Raw genomic sequence first — 22,262 nt, forward strand, 5'->3', positions numbered from 1 at the left:
CATAGACTACATTTACCAAAAAACAAAGGTTCTTTAACAAAATTGTTATCTGATTGAACTACTACTAACATGGTTCTACTCTTTGTAGAACTTTTCTTTAAAGAACCATACACTAGAGGTTTTCTATCATAGAGCAGAACCAGCCGATCCGGCAAAGGATCATTTAAACATTTATTAAGTTCCCATGCCACTACCAGAACAATATTAAAAAGGTTTTACAAAGAATTACAGCGTACATAAGATGTTTTATATAACTGTGTTAACCAGTTAAAGATCTATTTACACTTGGAATAGGTTCTTTGAGCAGGTTTTAGGATTATTCTTTGAGTCATGGTTCTGTATAGAACCCTTACTGGGAGCGATCACGACTTTTTGATCACGCCTTTTCCATTCTGCTAACCCTGACCTGTACTTCAACATGCAGGAACTGTGTGTTCTGCGGAGCTGCAGTTTGGGAACCAACGCAACTCAAACTAAAGTTCTGATGGTTTTTGGACGCTGAAGTCGAGTTTAAAATAAGAAGCACTGTTTCTCTCAGCCAGGAGTCTGCGATTGATTGTTTTCCGGGTGGTATTTACACGGTGGAGAGGTGTGATCAATCAGCGCAGCTGCTGACGTCCTTCACTTCTACACTAGCAACACGCTAAAACAGTTTTTACTCTCACGAGAGAACAAAAGTAGAACCAAAGCTGTTAAAAAGCCTCTGCAGACGGGCTTTCTTGCATAATGATCTGCTATCGATCGGCCCCTTTCACACGAGCGGTTGAGTTCAGGGTTTGATGTCACTGGCCCTACGATGTCTTTGTCTTCAAGCTTGTCAGCTTAGCATCGATTATTAAAGCTGAAACGTGGTCCAAAGCTGGAGCTCGGGCCCGCGGAGCTCAGAAGGAGGAGTGTGCTTTTCTCTGAAGCGTAAGGGCAGCGAGCTATTACCATTCCGAGCGCGATCTCCGGGAGTGATAATGTCAAATCAAGTCGGCATAAATTAAAGCCCTGTTTCTCTCTCGGCCCAAAGCGCTCATGTGAGAAGCTTCCAGTAATAAATACAAGAGGACTGATATTTCGGAAGCGAGCGCTTAGACCCTCATCAGCTGGGTGATGCCTCCGAGTGACATTTTTTGGCAAGACATTATGCGCATCAAACGCGCTCCTTTAATAAAAACCATTTATTCATGAAATAGGATTATTCATGAGGAGGTGACATGCCCCCACATGAGGTTCCTGGAGATTTCCGCCACGGCGGCTCTGAAAAGCTCACAGGCTGAGGAGGATTCAGCCGTCGGAGAGTTCTCCTCCGTTCCTTCCGACGCGGGCCTGACAGACAGCCGCTGATGCGTTGACTGACAACTGGATGTCCCCGAGGCCGCCACGGTGTTTTGCAGAAAGTGCTAATGTAGCGCGGCCAGAAATAAAAAGAATGCCAAAAAGCGTCCTGACAAATCAGTCACTTTGTCTGCGGAATAACCCGTGGGCGGTAAGGCCTGCCAATATGGGCCAAAAATCATATCAATAATTCAGTATAATATTGTTATGGCAGAGAGTGGGGCTTTCTAAGAGTTCAGTTCCTGAATTTAGATTAGATTAGTGCATCAGACAGCTCTTCTAAAAATGCTTCTGTTTTGCATTACATTATCATTTACTACTGTTTTCCATCGTATTGGATATTATGAGCGTCATACTTGAAATGAAAAGTAGATTTATTTTAAATCAATATTTGTTGGTGTGTCCCCCTTTTGCTTTAACAACAGGTTTGTGTAAAAGCCTCTGATTAGACCAAACATGAGCTGCAATAAAATCAGAATTAGATCAGAATCCAAACACATCTAATCTCCAATATCTTCCTTCTGTTTGAATGTTTGTACATATATACGGGAGGCTGTTTTGCTCTTTGCTCTTGTTTGCTTTTCACTGGGCTTCTGTCTGTGCTGCTGCAATACCTGACTTTTTTGTGGATTAGTTTCAGATTCTAAAGTTAGTCCCCGTATTGTATTGCCAATAGAATAGGACTCTGGAGCAGATCAGCATCATGACCCTATTGGCTCCATGCTGCCTAATGCCAGGCGTGGACTAGAGGGGTATAAAGCCCCCCAGCATTGAGGAGCTGTGGAGCAGTGGAAGAACTGTGTTCTCTGGAATGATGGTGGAGGAGCTCCATCCAGTACTTTTGGGATGAGTTGGGCAGTTGGGGATGATGAGGACTCTTGTTGCGGAATACAATTAAAATCCTTACAGAAGATGCAAGTGCAGATGTCCAAATACTTTTGTCCTAATACATTTGTAGTTCTGCAATTTGTGGAATTAATGGGACTTTTACTCATTTGTCCTCCATAGACCTCACTCTTGAAGTGAAGATATTTTGGTAGTTTAAAGGTTCTTCACTCTCACACATCTCTGAGACAATAGAACCAAAGGTGGTTCTTCTGTGTCGCCACTTAAAGAACTTGTGGTACCAATATGATTAAGAGTGTAAGCGCAGTGATAGATGATTGGTAACTGTTTTTGATTTTTGTTACAATAAATAAAGGTAGATAATATTTACTACATTTGAATAGATGTAAGATATATAATGTATATGTCCTTTATGTTCATATGCTGTCCGTGAGTAAGCAGGACTAGGTAATATCCACTGTTTCAAATGTTACACTATGAAAAGCAAACTGACTGAAATAAATTACAGTAAAAACCTGAGCTTGAAAACTTGCGGCTGGTTATTTGTTCAGGTGGTCTAAATATCCTGAACGCTGAAAAGTTTCCGGTCCAGCAGCTCCTCGGTTACACGTTCTAAAGGGGTCAGCAACATTTCTGAAGTTACGGAAGCAGAAAACGGACAACAAACAAAACCCAGAGTCGATCCTGGAGTTTTATTTGTGACGGAGTGGATGGATGGGGGTAGAGCGTGTGCTTAATTCAATATGTCTGCACTTTTAGAGCAGACGGGCCGAGAGGAGAGCGCTGCAGCCATTTTTAGCCTGTATTGATTTGTGTAATGCTCGAAAGAGTCATTTATTACAAAGGCTTGCGTTTTTTTTTTGTTTTTTTGTTCCGTAAAACAGGGCACTTAACAGAGAACACACATAAATCAAAAATTCTTGGCATTTTCTTGTCTCCCTCTTTTTTCCTTCTCTCTCTCTCTTTTTGCTCGTCACACAAAATCACAGAAAATAGATATAACTGCTTTTCATTTCGCTGAGACGTGGACACCAAAGAGCTAATAAAGATTCTATTGGTGTCCAGAAGTCTCTGAGCGAAGTGTGAGATGAAGAAAGAAAAGTAGGGCTCATCAAAAGCATTATCATAGAGAGTCTTTAATGTTAAAGCAATCCGGGGAGAGCGGGCGAGAGAGAGAAAGAGAGAGAGAGGGAATTAATAAAGAGAAACAGTAAAACTTTCTAATCCCACTAATGCTTTTAAAGGTTTTAGTGATAGAGAGCTTCATGGCTTTGGCAGTTGGTTTAATTACAGCAAAGCCAGGCAGAGCGAAAAACGCTCATATACACGGCATTAATTATTGAACTTCTGTAAAATAAATAATAAAGTCAATTGCACCATTTGGGTGTGGGCGGTGGGTTAAATTATTCATGAATTCAATATTTGTAAGTGTAATAGGAAGTACTGTAAGCCTAGACGTTTTTGGAAGACGAAGAGGAAAAAAAAATCTCTCAGTCCTGGAACGCAATTTAATTTGTATTAAACACTTCATTTGTTCCAGTATTAAAACAAGAGGAATATCTTTGTAAGGATATCATGTATACACTCCTCTCCTGCCTTTATTACACGTGTTTTACACACACACACACACACACACACACAAACACACACACAGTAAAATGAAAAGCCTACTTTTCCTAAAACTTTCCTAAAACCTAAGCACAATAAATACACTATATATATATATACACACTGATCAGCCATAACTTTAAAACCCCTCCCTCTTTGAAGTGAATTGCATTAATGATCTGGGTCCAGCGGCTCCTGTCGAGAGCTGGATCTACATATTAGGCAGTGAGTGAAGAACAGTCAGATCTTGAAGGTGATGAAGGTGATGAAGGTGATGAAGCAGGAAAAATGGACAAGTGTAAGAATCTGAGACACTTTGACAAGAACCAGACTGTGATGTTCTAGATAAACGACTGGGTCAGAACGTCTCTAGAACATCAGGCAGGTCTTGTGGGGTGTTCAGTCCGGTATGCAGTGGTCAGTACCTACCGAAAGTGCTCCAAGGAAGGACAAGCAGTTTAACTGAGGCAGAAGGCTCCTTGATGCTCATGGAGGCCACGCCCACCTCACAACTTACAGGACTTAAAGGATCTGCTGCTGATGTCTGAAGGTTCCCAGATATCACATGACACCTTCTAACTCTTGCATAGTGCGGGCCTTGGTGGGTCAGAGCTGTTTTGGCAGCACAAGGGGGGTCTGCACAATATTAGGCAGGTGGTTTTATTGTTATGGCTGTATGCATTGCCATAACGTCTCTTTCTTTCCAGTTTGTATTTGACCTTTAAGCAGCTTGGGTCAGTAATGCAGTGACCAGTAGTTAAAAACAGTAGTTAGGAGCAAATCACATAACTGAACAGATAACTGAGGACAGAGCTATGAACGGTCTTTTTCAGGGAAGTCTTTGGTCAGCACCTTGCAGCTGCTTCCAGTGATGGAAGTAAACAAAGCTTTGAAAGTCAATGCAAACAATTCAGGCGTCCCAACTTTTTGCTGATCACTTCCGAACTCTCTGCCAGGAACAGACTGTGTTACTGTTCCCTGTAGGGCAGGGCTTGGATAATATTACACATCAGGATCGCTCTCATCATGGCTAGAAAAAGGCCATTAATAAAAGAAGACAGACAGACCACCGTCCCAACCCTTAACACTGCAGCTTCTTCATTTAGAGCAGCTGCAGGTAAAGCCGGGACGTCGGCATTCAGGTTTACATTCAATCGATTTGCAAATCTGAAGCACTTCCTCTGAGAAGTCAGTGAAAGAGTTTCAGGCCTTCCTAAATGTGGAAAGACATTGCTTAAATTGAGACGCCCGTGTGCACTGAAGGCTGAACACCCACCTGACCCCCGAGTGGGAGCGTCACCACAGAAAACAGTTCTGATTGGTTGTAATGATGAACATGTTCCAATACATCATCACATGTTCTTCTTAAACCTTTTTCCATCACAACCCCACTTCTCCTCCTCGTCCAAGTGTGAAAACGCTCTCTTGGTATTTGGGATTTTTGCTGTTTTTTCCATTCAGTTATTTTTAGGTTTTAATTTTCACCTATAACTTAAAGCTAGCATTCTATAGAACTGTCAAAATACACATTTGTCCAAATATTTGTGGACACCCCTTCTAATGAATTAATTCAGCTTGTAGTTGCTGACACAGATGTGCAAATGCACACACACAGCTTGACTAGTCGCTGTAAAAAAGTACTGCCAATAGATTAGGACTCTCTGGAGCAGATCAACATCATGACCCTATTGGCTCCATGCTGCTTAATGCCAGGCGTGGGCTAGAGGGGTATAAAGCCCCCCAGCATTGAGGAGCTGTGGAGCAGTGGAGGAACTGTGTTCTCTGGAATGATGGTGGAGGAGCTCCATCCAGTACTTTTGGAGATGAGTTGGGGATGAGGTGGTATTGATGAGGTGGGGTGATGATTATTTAACATCCTGACCTCACTAACGCTATTGTCACCGAATGCAATCAAATCCCTTTGATTAAAAAAACAAAACAAAAAAAACAAAACAATGAATGAACAGGTGTCCCAATACTTTTGTTGATATATTGTGGGCAACAAAATGTTACTGCAATCATTCTGTAACGTTGCTGCATGGTTTCCTAAAGGTTTTAATCCATATGAATTTTACAGGAATTGTACGGGGCGTTCTCAAAACCACAATGTGCAACTTTAAGCGAATGCTCTTTTTTGGGGAGCAAAACCAATCATCATGAGAACATTCTGGGAATCGGTTTTAATCGACTGCTGAACATACCAGAGAGGTTCTCAAACTTTTGACTGGTAGTTTACCTTAACTTGCTTCATAGGCTTGTGGGATGTCCTTGATTTAAAAGACATAGCAGTCTGGACAGCCTATTTTAAATCCATGCTGGTCGAGGGCTCATTAATGGCCAGGATTTGTCCAGTAGGCCTGATCTGTAATCCATCCCTGGTAGAAGATGTAGATATGGTTTGGTGAAGTCTTGCTTAGGACCCTGGAGGGGCTAGGACCCCCACTGATCAATCTAAACCTAGTAATTACACTGACATGTAAAACACAGGGAGAAATTCATGATAATAGGTCCTTTAGAAAGGGTTCAAACTCCACATTGTGGTCGTATCTCTAAAAGCAGGCGGATTTATCCAGTGTTTGCAGCAAAACACATGAAAGCGATTCACCATAGAAACCGAGCGCTTAATGAACTTTCTTTTCAAGGTGACAGGCTTAAAGGTGTCCTTTTGCTAATTAGAATATGGATTCCAGGAAACATCGTACCTTTTTTTTTTTTAGACGAGCTGTTCTTAATATAATCAGCGGGTACCCGTATACCAGATGACACTAACATCTGGATAGTCGCGGTCATCCAACAGTCTAATTATACGCTGTAGACTCCCAACAAAGCTCCACAAAAGCTTAGCAAAATACCCCCTCTCCGGGTGCAATAATGCCACTCACATTGCGGTTCCTTCCCTAAACTACAGTAAGTGCCACTCATTTGTGATAAAAAGAACTCTCGCGCTCTTTCTTTCTTTCTCTCTCTTTGTCACGTCTAAAGGCCCTGTAGCCAAGCGTGAAATGGGGGGTTTACAGAGAGATTGAATGGTATAATACGGGCATGACGAGCAGGAATTGAAAGCCGTTTTCTCTTCTTTCTGAAGATGAATAGTAAGCTGTATTTACCTTGGTGCTCATCGCTCATAAACGCCGGGAAATCAACAGCCTCAGCGCGAGACTTGCTGTGGGGCCTAAAGATGATGAGCAGCGGCTGAAAGAGTGCGGTGTGTAATGTTTAAGCGTAGTGTGAGACCCCCATGAGACCCACATAGACCCACATGAGTTTATACACAAAAACACAAGGGCATTGCGTTTACAGTACACACACACACACACACACACACACACATATATATGTAAAAATACAATGTGCAATCCCCCCGGACATGTGCAATTAAGAGTCATTTGCAATTAGCTGTAAATAATCTGTAAATAATATTCTTATTGCTTTTTACTTTCATGATTTATATTGTGTATATAGTGGTAATTTATCTACGTTTTTGCATCTCAGTGTCTTGCTATACCTTTTCTGCTGTGACACTGAGAATTTCCCCACTGTGGGACTAATAAAGGATTATCTTATCTTATCTTATCTTATATACACACACACACACACACATACACACATATATATATATAGTATATACATATAGCATTAAGCAGAGAAGGAGGATATCCATTATCCACTGTACAGCATTATGTATCTACTAAGAATTGTCCAGCATCCACTATGAATTATTCAGCACCTTCTATCAATTAATAATCTAGTATGACACTAATGTGTCTGTTCAGAACTAATATGTTCTGTAGTGGTGAGAGTGAGGAGCTGAAGTGTGGAACCAAATACAGACCCTTAAGATTTAAAGAGTTAAAATGTGGTAAAGTGTGTGAGTGTGTGTGTGTGTGTGTGTGTGTGTGTGTGTGTGTGCTCTCCCTTCAGCACACACTCATTTACACTCACAGTACGTAGCCATCATATATGCTGATATGCCTTGCAGTGTGTGTGTGTGTGTGTGTGTATGTGTGTCTGTGTGTGTGTGTGTTAAAGCTGAATTAAATATGGACACTGTTGGAGGAGCTGGAATATATTACTGTAGTATGAATATTTAACAGACCTTTCGTCTTTCTCACACGTTCTCACACTGACCTCCTTCTCAACACAATGGAAAATCAACACGAGAGAAGTGCAGAGTTATTACTGTCACCCTGCTGTACTTCTCAAACACGCTTACATAATTGGCTCTAAAGTTACACAACTAATTACATTTGCATTCAGTTTACATTCTGTTGGAGTCTGACGCTCGTCTGTTTGCTTCAACGTCAACAAAACAGGGTTTTCTTTCTTTCTGAGAAATAAAGATATTTTACTTACAAACGTACTATTATTAACTATTCAGTTTCAACTAGGAATTTTTCTGTATCTACTACAAACTTTTCTGTATCCACTGAAAAGTTGAAAGTATGAAAGTATGAATTATCATGGATCTAGTGTGACGGATACAGAATTTAGTATGACAGTATAAAGCGTATCATATCATATATAAATAGTTTTTATCCACAATGAATTTTTCAGTATTTGCTGTTGATTATTAATTAAGTTATCCAGTGTTTGTGTTGTTGTGCTAGTTGGTTGTTACATGGTTTAATATCAATTACAGATTATTCAGTATTTAGTATAAATTCCAATTCATGTGCTTATGACATAACTACATTTTGGGAGCTCGTCTACACCCCAAACCCCTCCCACTGAGCTCTATATCAACCCTCATTCTCACTCCATCATACCACCCTCCACCTCCTGGCCTGCTCCCTTCTTTACCTTTTTCTCACCTCTCGCAGGGGGGCTTCAGCTACACGCACCTACCCAGAAGCCGCTCCAGTCCTGTTCCAGTCTTTAAGGGTGAAGGAACTACTAGCAAATGGTAGTTTGTAAAAGACAGAGTGAAAAAGAAAATGTGAATTTTCTGCTTGATTAAACTTGTTGTGTTGTTCGCGTTGAATAAACCAGCTTCACCTGTTTGTTACGATGCTGATAAACCAGCTTTACATGGATTGTCTTTATATTTAAAATGAATCGGCTGTGGAGGGTTAAAGGACCTCATAGGCCGCATAGGTCGAATAAACATCTGCATGTTTTTACACTTATCTGAAGTTTCTCACTCGTGTTTGATGAGATTGTGGTGTTGTGCACTGCAGCTGGGGGTGTGTGTAGCCGGAGGTGTGTGTGTGTTGGGTTTTGAGCATATGAAGTTTGTGGGAGCAGAAAGGTCAGGCTTTAGCCCGCAGCGAGTCGTCCCCTGTGATGAAAAGGTCAGGCAGTGTTAGTGTGTTCTCCAAGCTGAAGGACTACACGGACAGAGAGACGAGCACTGTAGCATATATACCAGCCCCATCATAGCCCGTCAGAACTACACACACGCTACATGGGTGCCTAATGTTGAGGGGAAGTGTGTAAGGGTGTACTGGGGAGGGCACATCAACACTTAGGGGCGCTGGAGTTTTAATTATCAAAAGGTCTGAACATTAAACTACCATGTTGACCATTTGTGATGCGCACAGATGGAATCTGGCTTCTGCATTTATCCCATCCGTGCAGTGAGTACACACACACACACACAGTGGACACAAAGCACATGTGCCCGGAGTGGTGGGCAGCCATTGCTGTGGTGTCCGGAGAGCAGAGAGGGTGAAGGGCCTTGCTCAAGGGCCCAACAGTGGCAGCTTGCCAAGCCCGGGTATCGAACCCTCTCATCAATAGCCCGGAGCTCTAACCGCTGAGCCACCACTTCCACCACTGCCCTTTTAAGACTTAAGACCAATAACGGAGCCAGTAGGGTCCCCCTAAAACCAAATACGTAAATATAAGAATAAATAAACGATGAGAATTAACATTCTTACCAGAATTCAGGAAAAAGTGTTTTATTACTGAATGTAAACAAAGTCATTCAGAGTTTGGTAGGTTTGGTGTGAAACACTAGATTCAGAGCTGGAGTTCTACACTGGAGGTGAAGGGAAGCAGACGTCTGAAGCTCTAATAATAAAAGCTCCTCACAGAAAGTTCTTCACCTAATGGTGATGAAGACGCTGCCTGATGCCTGAGACACGGTTCTACCAGAGTTCTGAGAAGAGTTCGGCTCTAGAACCTGCTTTTAAAATCAGATCATTAAAATGGTGGAGGGATACATGCTGCAGGGTGTAGTGCAGCTACAGAAAGTAGTCCCTAAAGAGAACTGGGTTAGTTCAGATTCTCTATTCACTATTTTACCTTCATCATCATCATCATCATCATCATCATCATTCCATATAAAACTCAGAAGACTCGTGTAGCTGCACTGGTGGGTTTGGATAGGAGATAAATTATGGGCTGTATCATGTGTTGTAGTCAGAAATATTTCACACTGAATCAGAACATGGGTTAATGAAAGTGGACACTGCAGCTGACGTTAAGGTCCAGGCCATGTTGAACTAAAGGAACAGGAGGTGTTTTTGGGTATTACTGAGAAATCAGATAAATGGGTGAATAACAAGTACCCCCCCCCCCCCACACACACACACACACACACACACTAAAATACCCCCCAGGTGTTTCAGGTTGAGGAGACGGAGGCGTTCTCAGTATTTATAACATGTGGGTCAGAGGCCCTGTGCAGGATTAATTTAATTCCATCACAGAACCTGCTCTGAGCAGCTGGCCCAGTGATTTAGTGAGAAGGTACCGGCACTGCCAGGCCGTATTTAATCATAATTATTTCTCTAGCCTTGACTTCCTGTTCTGCCGACTCAGCGACTCGCTCCTGACGCAAGAGGAACTCACGCTCTACACACTCGCGCGTCTGCTGTTTTGCACTTTTAAATCTGGGGCACGTCGCGCAACTCGTGTGTCACTGTTATTTTGCTTTTAGCAAGCTTTGCAGATAGGGAACCGAACATGAGAGTGTTTTTTTTAGATTGTAAAGCAGCAGAGCATCTTCTATAGATATCTACAAGACACTTAAGACCACTTTATGTCTAACTCATCTCCAGCTGAGCAGCATCACGTCCTTGAGTAAGCAAATTCAGAAAGTGAGGGCTAAAGTGGAAAGTCCTACTTTACATTACTGCTTCTATGTATCTTTTGCATGATCATGACATATCTGAAGCCAGCTCAAATCCCTACATTCAACCCCAAAAGACACACAATACTATATGATATATTAGTAAATAAAAACCTCAATAAACACTCCTATACACTAGAATGAGATATTATTCCATAAACACCTTAATAAACACTCCTATACACTAGAATAGGAGATATTAGTCCATAAACACCTTAATAAACACTCCTATACACTAGAATAGGAGATATTAGTCCATAAACCCCTCAATAAACACTCCTATACGCTAGAATAGGAGATATTAGTCCATACACACCTCAATAAACACTCCTATACGCTAGAATAGGAGATATTAGTCCATAAACACCTCAATAAACACTCCTATACACTAGAATAGGAGATATTAGTCCATAAACACCTCAATAAACACTCCTATACACTAGAATAGGAGATATTAGTCCATAAACACCTCAATAAACACTCCTAAACACTAGAATAGGAGATATTAGTCCATAAACACCTCAATAAACACTCCTATACACTAGAATAGGATATATTAGTCCATAAACACCTTAATAAACACTCCTATACACTAGAATAGGAGATATTAGTCCAGAAACACCTCAATAAACACTCCTATACACTAGAATAGGAGATATTAGTCCATAAACACTTCAATAAACACTCCTAAACACTAGAATAGGAGATATTAGTCCATACACACCTTAATAAACACTCCTATACACTAGAATAGGAGATATTAGTCCATAAACACCTCAATAAACACTCCTATACACTAGAATAGGAGATATTAGTCCACAAACACCTCAATAAACACTCCTATACACTAGAATAGGAGATATTAGTCCATAAACACCTTAATAAACACTCCTATACACTAGAATAGGAGATATTAGTCCATAAACACTTCAATAAACACTCCTATACACTAGAATAGGAGCTATTAGTCCATAAACACCTCAATAAACACTCCTATACACTAGAATAGGAGATATTAGTCCATAAACACCTCAATAAACACTCCTATACACTAGAATAGGAGATATTAGTCCAATAAACAATAAACACACACATGATTTTGGATAGTCAGGGTTACCTAATTTAAATAAAAAAAATAAATGTTTATAGCGAGCTAAATCTTTTACCAACACGCCATAAACACATAATTCCATATTTCATAAGTAAAATACTTCTTCATACTTTGAACCGCCAGGCTGCAACTGATGCTCTTAATTGCATTCTGGATTTGGCCCCTCTGCTGGAAGCCTGAGAAACTGATGCATTTTTTCTGCGTAAAATTACGCAATGCACTTAAAAACTACAGAAATCATCAAGCAACACTATGAAAGGGTTGTGCAATATTCCTTTATAAAGCAAAAAAAGAAAAAAAAAAAGAAAAAAAGAAGTGGAATATCCCTTTACGAGTTTGTGTAATACCCAGTGTGACCGCGGCGGTGGAAATCCAATAGAAATCGCTCTCAGAAAGAAGGCAGAATAGCCGTGGTACGCGACCGGCCTTTGATCAAAGCATGACAAAAACATGGCAGGGTGTGTCCACGCTGATTAGTGTGAGGAGAATGGCATTGCTCACGCTGCTCCACAACTTATTTACACCACATTTAGGCCTTACAGAGGCGCCGTGTTTCTGCAAGAGGCGAAAATCAGCCGAGATTTTGACCGGAATGGAAGGGTGTGAAGTGTCGTTGTTGTGTCTCTCGGCAGGTGTTGATAGAATTACCACGCTGAAGGTAATCTCACCACAACACAATCCACTTCTTATTTATTTATTTATTCATCTTCCCTGGCTGGAAGCAGAGCAGCGGTCTCACTGCCTCACAGAGAAAGCACCGCTGCCTTCATCCACACTGACCTGCACACTGAATAACACTCATTTTAGTAACTTTTTAAGAAAACAGGATTCTTTTTCAAATTAAAATTATAAATCCGTTAATCAAATTGCATCTTTGTTTATGCTCTGTCCATTACAATTCACCAAATGTTCTAAAAGTTACATTAAGTTTTTATGATCAATTTTATCATATAGCTTGTTATAGATCTACAATCTATACTACACCAATCAGCCATAACACTAAAACCACCTGCCTGATATTGTAAAGGTCCCTCTATTTGTTTTCATTGGCCTTAAAATGTGTATCTCATTGTCAAATGTGGACAGCGGCCCTTTTTCATATCAAGTGTATTTAATGTGTAATTTAAACTGTGTAATTACGTATGAACAAGAACTGCAATAACAGTTGGGTAACTAATGGTTATAGGTGGATAACAGTGATGCAACCCCTGTAGTTCCATGTTATTATCACCTTCAGTTTGAATCATGAGATTAAACAAGTGTATCTCAGTAGTTGTAACATTTACATGTAGAAGTCCTCACTCTAGTCCACATGTACAACCACATGAGTTACATGTGTACATGAACTGCACCACTGTGATATATCTGTAACTGTGAACACATCACCACTACTGATTGTTGCATGTACTGTGAATGTGTAATTACACTGTTATTACAGACCCTTAATATAAGCTAAAATGACAGAGAGTAATACTCTCACACCCAATTAAACAAGCCGAACCTGCCTGTCTTGGATTTCTTTAGATGTTGAGCAATGTGATATACAGGCAAATTCACCTACAGTCTTACAGCACATACACTGAGCAGGGAACCTTTGGGTACATTTTGTCTTCTTCTGAAGTTCTGGATGTACCAGCTCAGTGAGAATGCTTTAATACAGTATGTGACATCAGCAGAATAATACAGTGCCGAATACTTGTACGGATGATGGGGTTTGTTCTCAGTGTTCAGTGTTTTCCACGCTCCAACACACCTGTTCTACCTGATGAAGGCCTTGCTCATTAGCTGATGAGTTAAATCAGATGTGTTAAAGCAGAGAAAGCTCCAAATTGGTGCTGTGGAGCTCCAGGGCTGGTGTCTACCGCCCCTTGTGTCATGCAGGGACACACAGCGTGGCCCATAGAGGACGACTGTGTCTACACATATTCACTCCAACCCTGCATAACAGTGCTGATTTCACAAAGGAACTCCTCTTTAACAGAGAAGGGAACCTAATTAGTGGATTCAAGTGGCGCATGTCGAGAGCTGGAATGAGTTTTGTGGGCGCGCTGTGGCCCTCGATAGATCGAGCCGAGCAGCTTTGTTGTCAAAAGTCAAGTTTTATACTCATTCTTCTCATTAGATCACAGTGCTGGAAGAAGACGTCGCTCCTGGAGAACAGCGTGCTCGCATTGAACATGAAAGAGCAGCAGGCATGAGGGTAACAGTGGCAAAGCTAATAAATAAAATAAACACAGAACGCAGAGAATATGAACAATAGAACAAGTCTTGTGCGTATGAAGTGAAAACACCTCCGTGTCAGTGAGGCACGCTCTTATTATAGCCTTATCTCTACTGTTGTACAATATATCTGCAAAAGCAGCCAAACGCTCTTTGTAACAAGTGAATTCAGCCCGTTCTACACAGACCCAGGTGCTGCAAGCCAAGCTTCCAGAGCTTGTCTCATCTCCATAGAGGGAACCACTGACCAGCAGAATGCGACAAGACAAAGGCTAGAGGGGTATAAATAAAAAAATAATTATTGTCATTTGTATCATCTGTGGTACATCTGTGGACGTGGACCGAAATTGAGATCTCAAGGTCCCAGTTACACCCAAAGAGCAATTACTGAATAACTAAAATAATAATAATAAAAAATCTAGAATATAAGATGAACAGGAAAAGTAGGAAAGCAGATAATTAAAAGGAAAAGGAACTGTGTTCTTCGGAGGGATGGTGGAACTCCATAGCAGTGGCTGACCTTCTAACCCAGCCCCAGCACCCGGCCTCACTGATGATCTCACACTTTTTGGGGCTAAATGCAAACAAATCTAATCAACCCACCAGCGATGCTCAAACATCTACTGTAAAAGTCCTCCCAGAAGAGTAGAGGCTGTTACTGCAGGAAGTAGGAACAAACTCCCAGCTAATAACCTTGATTTCACTCTTGAAGAAACTCTGGAGGAGCTTCCTTCTGATGTGCTGGTTCAGCTCCTCGGCTACTTTGAAGATGAATCCCAAGATCAGCTTCATAACTCATCACATCCCCCGTTAGTATTCTCTAAAAGAGTCGCATTTCCACAATGGATCGATTCATTTTCGAGGGAGAGGCAGGAACAGTGAAGGCCATAGTGCTCTTTTGCTCTTCTCCAAACATTCTCCGAAATATTTAGACTCTACCCGAAGAACTCTACATTTCATCTTCTCTCATTAAACCTTCACTCTTGTGTTTAAGTCGAGCCCAGCCCCTAAGCAGGAGAGGGAAAGATTAGATACAGCAGCGGTCCAATTACCCCAGAGAAAAGCCTGTGCCGCCAACATCAAGAGGCACCTCGCAAAGTTCTCAGCGGAGAAACTCAAGCGAGAGCGCGCCACACATCACAACTTATTTATCTGTTTGTTTTTTCTCCGTTGTTTTTGTTGCAGGAAATATTGGCGAGTTGCAGTAAAAAGACCTTTGAGGCTGTTGTGTTTGAGCATCTCTTGTCACCGCCGCCGCCACCCACAGTTTAGCGTTAGCATGGCCCTCAAAGAACGCCAAGCTTTGTAGTGCCTCATTCTTATTAACTGAGATTTTTTCCCCCCTTTTCTTTCTCCTATTCTTTTCTCTCTTCTGCTAATAGTTAGAGGGGCTTCATTCCTTTTCATCTCTTTTTTGAAATTAGACAAACACTTCCCTCCCCCTCTCTCTCTCTCTTTCTCTCTCTCTTTTTTGCACTCTCGCTCTCTCTCACTTTTCTTATTCCTCCCCGTAAGAATAATTTCTGCAAGGAAACAAAAACAGCAGAGGACGGGAGAGAAAAGAGGGATCAATTAGAGAAGAAGGACGAGTGTGGCTACGAGTGGCTGAAACTGGGGTTCCAGCGCACCTTTGAATTGTCAGAGTTGGAGAACTTTGCCTGTTTTTCTCTTCCCTCTTCTGCTTAAGTTGTTTTCGCCTCTCTAACCCAAGCTCCGCGCTCGAGAGTGTTATTAATTGGGCAGGTGCTGCTGAAAGGAGCTCAATCTGCCAATTAGAGACTTCCAAATACAGCGCTTGTCTGGGTTAAGTGGGACATGTTAGCCGTGGCCAATTAGAGGAGAACACCTCAACGCAAGCAGGCAGACCACCTCTGGACTCCTTTTTGCCTTTATTACCTGTTCTCTGTGTCAACACCTACAGCATGTGCAAATAAAGAGCAAAACTCCTGTTCCTCAGGATACCATCATGAAACCTGTACAAAACAGACCATATACAATGTATAGGTCAAACCTCCTGTCTAATATTCTGTAGGTCCCCCTGGTGCCACCAAAACAGCTCTAAGACGTTAGCAGCAGATATTTTGTTCTGTAAGTTGTAAGGGGGGGGGCTCCATGAACATCAGTGAGCCCTGGGAACCTGTCACCGGTTCAACCGGATGTCCTAACTTAGGGCACTTTTGGTAGATACTGATCAGTGCATACCGGGAGCATCCCACAAGACCTGCTAGGTGGTTTGGAGATGCTGTAACCAGGCGTCTAGTGCATCACACATACACAGCTTTCGTTAAGTAAATAAGTTTTCTATTCTATTGCCAATAGAATAGGACCCTCTGGAGTAAATAAACATGAACCTAACCTAACCTCCATCCTGTCCATTTGGGATGAGTTGAGGAGTTGAAGACAATTAGGTGGGGTGGTGATCATCCAACATCCTGACCTCTCTCCCTGGATGCAATCAATTCTTCACAGCAATGCTCCAAGAAGCAGTGCTACAAAATCTTTTTCTACCCTTCAGCTCCCCTGTGTTTCTGTTTTCCCCCGTCTGCAGTCCGGGTCAGCCAGAGAGGAACGTTTCCCCTCCGACTAGACTGTATCTGTTATTGCTGCTTCCTGAATGTGAGGAGAATTCCCCAATTATAACAAAAGTGTTCTTGTGTCACCGTTAAGCAACACTGGAGTTCTGAATGTGCTGCACGGTGGGTCTTACATTTCAAATGACTCTCAGACTCAAAGTAAACATGATGAATATGGAGCGGGATTTGAATAGGAAGTGCTCTCCAAAGGAAGGAGATGAACTTGATCATGTCAAGGGTGCTGCATTCATACAGAGAATACAGTCTGACTGAGAGCATCCTTCAGCTCTCCTCTCTTTAGCACCCACCGCTCGCAGGGCTGCTCTCACACGGTACACTGTTCTGTCTAGTCGCTGCATTGAGTTCGGTGCTGGCACTGTCTTGTCACACTGATGACGGAGTGGACCTGTCCTTCCACTACACCCACTTACATGGTGGTGTGACACCAATTTCCTCAATCAGACTAAACCTGTTTCCATGGTTACACCAGGTGCACTTCCATGGTTATGCTACAACCAGTCTAATGTTTGTTACGCCATTTTCATTGTAGCACTACACCCGTTTTCATGGTAACACCACACCCACATCTATGGTTATGCTCCACTCAATTCCATGTTTCTATTACTCTTGTTTCCATGTTTCCATGTTTATGTTACACCCACTTCCTTGATCATTCTTCACCAATTTCCACAATCACAACTTGTTTCCATGGTTACATCACACTTATTTATTGTTTATTGGTTATGCTACATCCGTTTTCCCAATTACAATATACCTGTTTCCTTGACTATGTTACACCTACAATACACAGTTTCTACGGTAATGTCACACCCACTTTTGTAGTTGTGCTACACCAATCTACCACAATCATTCTGTTATACTTATTCCCATGGTTACGCTACACCTATTCATGCTACACCCTGTTGCATATTTTTATTACACTTTGTTTCCCATGGTTACACTACACACATGTCAAGGCTTTTCACACCTGCTTCATTTGTTAGACTTGGTTATGCTACACCCATTTCCACGATGCCACTACATCTGTTTCCATGGTAACACCACACCCATCCCTATAAGCTGAGAGTCATGTGATGAGAGAATAATCCACCCTGTCAGCACTGCCTTCCCTGTGGCAGAAGGGTTCAATTCCCCAGCCAGGCAAGCACACCATCCTACACCAATCAGCACCATAACGTCCTCCATCAAGACTCCAAACTTTACATTCTCCTACCTGTGGAAGGTGATTCACAGTGATTCACAGGTAAGAGCTCTGGGTAATAGAGTCGGCTAAATGCTGTGAACGTAGCCGTGGCATTTTGTAGCTTTGCATTAGTGGGTAAATAGCGAGGTCCTCTCACACACACACATCTGTTCCAGGCCCATGAAATAAAAAAAGGTCACTCATGAGACGACACACACCTCTTACACCACACACAAAGAGGCAAACACAGACAGACTGCGGAAGATAAACTGTAACATTCCTCCCACTAACCTTTAACACAACCTAACGACTCAAAACACGATAAAAAGGCTTTAATAAGGTGTGGTCATAGCAACGGCCATCGCCATGACAGTGAAGTCTCGACTCATTATCTGCGCTGTCTTCCATCAGCCCGTCTGGCGTGAGAATGGAGTGGAGGTGTAAATGAGCTGATGGCTTTCTGAGCTTTATAAGCTCCCTCGCCCTCCTCTCTCTCTCACCTCTCCAGAGGAGGGATACAGCCGCCTCTGGAGAGAACGCTGTGATTTTCCTGAGACTCGGGTGATTACGGCTATTTTCTCACCTTCCTTTCTCCTGCCTGCCCCACATCTGCAGCTAATGAGAGAGCAGATTAATTGAATTAGCTTTTAGCTCACCCTGCTACATCGCTAATCCACGCTCACAGCCAGAGCTTCTCTGAGCTCATGAAGGAAGAAAAAAGAACAAAAGGTGTTTTTTATCTTTGTGATGTTGGTGAGGTTTTAGTATCTTTGCACTGAGCTTTTGTGTGTTTGTGCACACACATCAAATTCCATACTAGTTTCTATTGTTACATTACACCTATTTCCATGGTAACGGTACAGTCATTCACTTTGAAACCCTATGCTCTTTTCCATTGTTTAGTCTCCATGGTTTCATTACACTCATTCCCATTGCTGTCACTGTTTGGGATATGTAACGTCCTGATGCTGAAACTGGGATTTTGATTGGTTCTGCTGCTAAGTGTGATTATTAGCCTGCTGTCCCGCCCCCACAACTGAAATGGAGATGTATGTATGTATGGTGAATGTATGTTACCTCTAAGTGAACATGTTTTTGCCTCTTCTAGACTAAACAGACTCTTTATGCTGTATCATAAGCTTGTACACAGCGTCACAGGTGACTTCCTAAGTATGTTGGTGGTTAATCTGGCATGTAAGACATTCGGTCCATCTCCTGAAGGCCTGAACAATGGGAGAGCTCACTTGGCTGTATCTACCTAGATAACACAGGTACCACCACTTCTGATTACCAGAGAACAGACCCTCAAATTTGTACAGGCGCCTCTGTAGTTACTGAGTAATACGCCATAGTGTGTGATAAGCATTGCTGTGTAAAGGGGTTAAATAACAAACAAGTATGATGATTCTATTATATACAATTACATTAAAATAGACTGTGTGTTTTCTTTTAGTTCCCAGAAAACATTACGCCTTCTCTGAAGGCCTGGAAGATGCTGAGGGTTCCCCACGGCTCTCAATAAAATAACAACACAAAAGCAGTCTTGCTGATTGTAAGAAAGTGTTGGTATTAACACATAGCTGATGTAAATGAACTCTACTCTGGCAGTGATTTTCATCTAGCTGATATATTGTGGATGAAACAGCCCACTGCAGTGCTATTCAACACGCACAGCTGGTTCGAGGGTAGGAGTGTTAACTGCGGTGCTTTCTGCCATGTAACTAACAGCCCAGATGTTAGTAAATAAGCTTGTAAATAGGCTCGTATTTGTAAATAAGAGGGCCATTTGTGTGATAGAAACTGATTGTTCATTAGAGGACTGGATCATAAATTATAGGAGTGGTAAACCGACAGAGCCGAAAAGAGAGAAGAGTAGAGCCGAAACAGCCACCGCGAGCGGGGAAATTACAGACACTCGTCCTGTTTCAAAGAAAGAAGAATCATCCTGGACATTTTTGCCACATTGTTAATAATAACAAATGGAATAAAAAGTCTGCAGTGCACATTTGAAGCTCCGTACAGGACGAGGACTGAATATTAATGCAATTCTTTACACGAGCAATGTTAACTGTTAGATGTAACCATGCAAGCCGGGCTGAGCTTATGTGGCTCTGACAGTATAATACGTAATGAGCGCATTATAATCATAATGCATGATGAAAAATGACCTTTCATCTTAAAATCCTTTTCCAGTTCTTTAATACAATCTCACTTCTCCAAGTGTTTTCATACTGTTCTAGCATTTTCACTCTCACAACTTTCCTCACATTTGGCATGCGAGAGGTCCATTCTTGGTATACCTTCAGTACACCGTCTCTAGAATGTCCCACAACGTTAGTGGTTTCCAAGATGCTACCACCCTTAGCCCACTGTCAGAGTCATATCTGAATATTATGACCACTCCTGGTTTGGAATGAACTCAGCCTGGGACAGGGTACAGCACATATAAGAAATGCCATGCTCTTTTCCATTGTTTGGGCAGAAAGGTTGTTACCGGCATCCATGGTTTCATTACAGTCATTTCCATTGTTCCACTTCTTCCATTGTAAGCAGAGACACGATTTGACTGATGTCTAAAAGAGCATGATAATTGGGTAGGGGTATGAATGAGCTCCCACTGCTTCAGGAAAAAACACAGCGCATCCAACAAGAACCAAAGCCTCCTCCATCTTTTCTACAGCATGAATGGGGGGATGTGTTCAGTTTAGGAGGATGGTGGGATCCATCATTATAAGAACAGCTGTGAACAATTCTGCACTTTTTAGAAAACACTTCACTAAACACTAAATCTGACCTAGACTTCCTGCTAGGACGTTTCTCAACAGCTCAGATATTAGGGAATGAGGCTCAAGGCGAGCATTTAGAGTTTATTACTTCAATTAGCATTTAGTACTGAGGTATAGCTGAAACTGGTACTTTTTGAGGTGCTGCACTGATCGAGTGAAATTCAACCCCAAATCCTCTCCCTCTGCTTCTCTCCACACACTTCCACACTTTTAAGAGTGGTGGATGAGATTAAGCCCTTCTTGGCTGGAGAGTCGCTCAGAGTGCTCAGTGTACTAATCGTTCCATCACCAATCAAACCGTCCACACGCTCCGCCACGAAGGTCAAGCCGGAGTTGGCCCTCAGTCCGGGCCAGCAAAAGGATTTCCTTTCTGTTCCTGTTTCAGAGCAGCTGGTGTAATTAGCGGCTGTGAAATCCCTTTTGTCTGCGGGTAGAAGGCAGATAAAGTCCGGCAAAATCGAGGGTGCGGTTAGCTTTTGTATCCAGCACACCTTTTATTTCCTGTTAACAAGTTTATAAAGCTGCGTCGTCTGGCTTCAAATGAAGTTTGTGTTCCAGGTCTGATAACTGAGGGAACTTCAGCTTCAGCTCACTTCTCTTCTTTCTCTCCTTTTCCCCCTTGTGCTTTATCTCCCAGGACATAATTAACTGTTATCACAGAGTATCTCCTTGTTTTGTTGGCTGTGTGCGCCTCAGAATGCTTTTTGTTGCACTTACTAAAATTCAAAGCCTGAATATCTGCAACCGAGAGGCTCAACAAGTACCTGAGCGCAGACAACTAAGAGATAACGTTCTTTATATGATTCTGCACTGCTTAGGGGAAGGGTGTTGTACAGATCTAGCTGTGTTAGTGGATTCTACTGCTGAAGAAACTTTAAAGTGTATGTTATGCTAATAGTAGGCTGAAAAAACCCTGAACCGGCGTGTTCCACCCAATTCCAGCTGTTTCAAACTAGAGAAAAAAATTCTATACGATTTCTGTAGACTAATTCTACTCTGATTTGCAAATCGAATTGCAAATAAACATTTAATTAATATTATTCGATAAAATGTTGAGTTTTCTATGTTATCAGATGTTACAATAAACTCAGCATTCCATGCCGGACATAAACTCAATTAAATTGCAATATTTGGACTGTTTGGAAAGTTTAACTGAAGCATATTTGTGTTTGTATTCTGACTGAAATGTACATTTAACACTAATACTTCTCAAAAGTCTGACTGTCTGCATTTGAGGAAGCTATAAGTTAGATTTTTAATTAAATCGTCTGTAACACTTCCCACTATTCACTATTCAAAACCGCTATTTATACATGACACCTACATAACTGACATAAATCAACATAAACAGACATAAATAGGACTAAGCATCAGTTGACAATAGCTGCTTTTGTCTTTTTTGATGTCATTTCATCACAGAGCATGTTATGACATCTGACACTAGATGGAATTAAGTCTTTATAAATCTTTATATAGTTTACATGGGTTCAGTCGTTGTGATCATAACTGTCAGTAT

General features: G+C 41.7%; 1 protein-coding gene across 1 annotated transcript in view; it reads right to left on the reverse strand.

The window, feature by feature from the left end:
* The window catches only part of rnf130 (ring finger protein 130), a 141,631-nt gene extending 120,243 nt beyond the window's left edge, over positions 1-21,388 (reverse strand). The window contains 2 exon segments of the mRNA XM_072663203.1: positions 21,045-21,170; positions 21,340-21,388. Coding sequence (XP_072519304.1) covers positions 21,045-21,170; positions 21,340-21,388 — 175 coding nt within the window.
* Between the last annotated feature and the right edge of the window lie 874 nt (positions 21,389-22,262).

The sequence above is a fragment of the Salminus brasiliensis genome, chromosome 19 (assembly GCF_030463535.1).
Source record: "Salminus brasiliensis chromosome 19, fSalBra1.hap2, whole genome shotgun sequence".
Taxonomy (NCBI): Eukaryota; Metazoa; Chordata; class Actinopteri; order Characiformes; family Bryconidae; genus Salminus; species Salminus brasiliensis.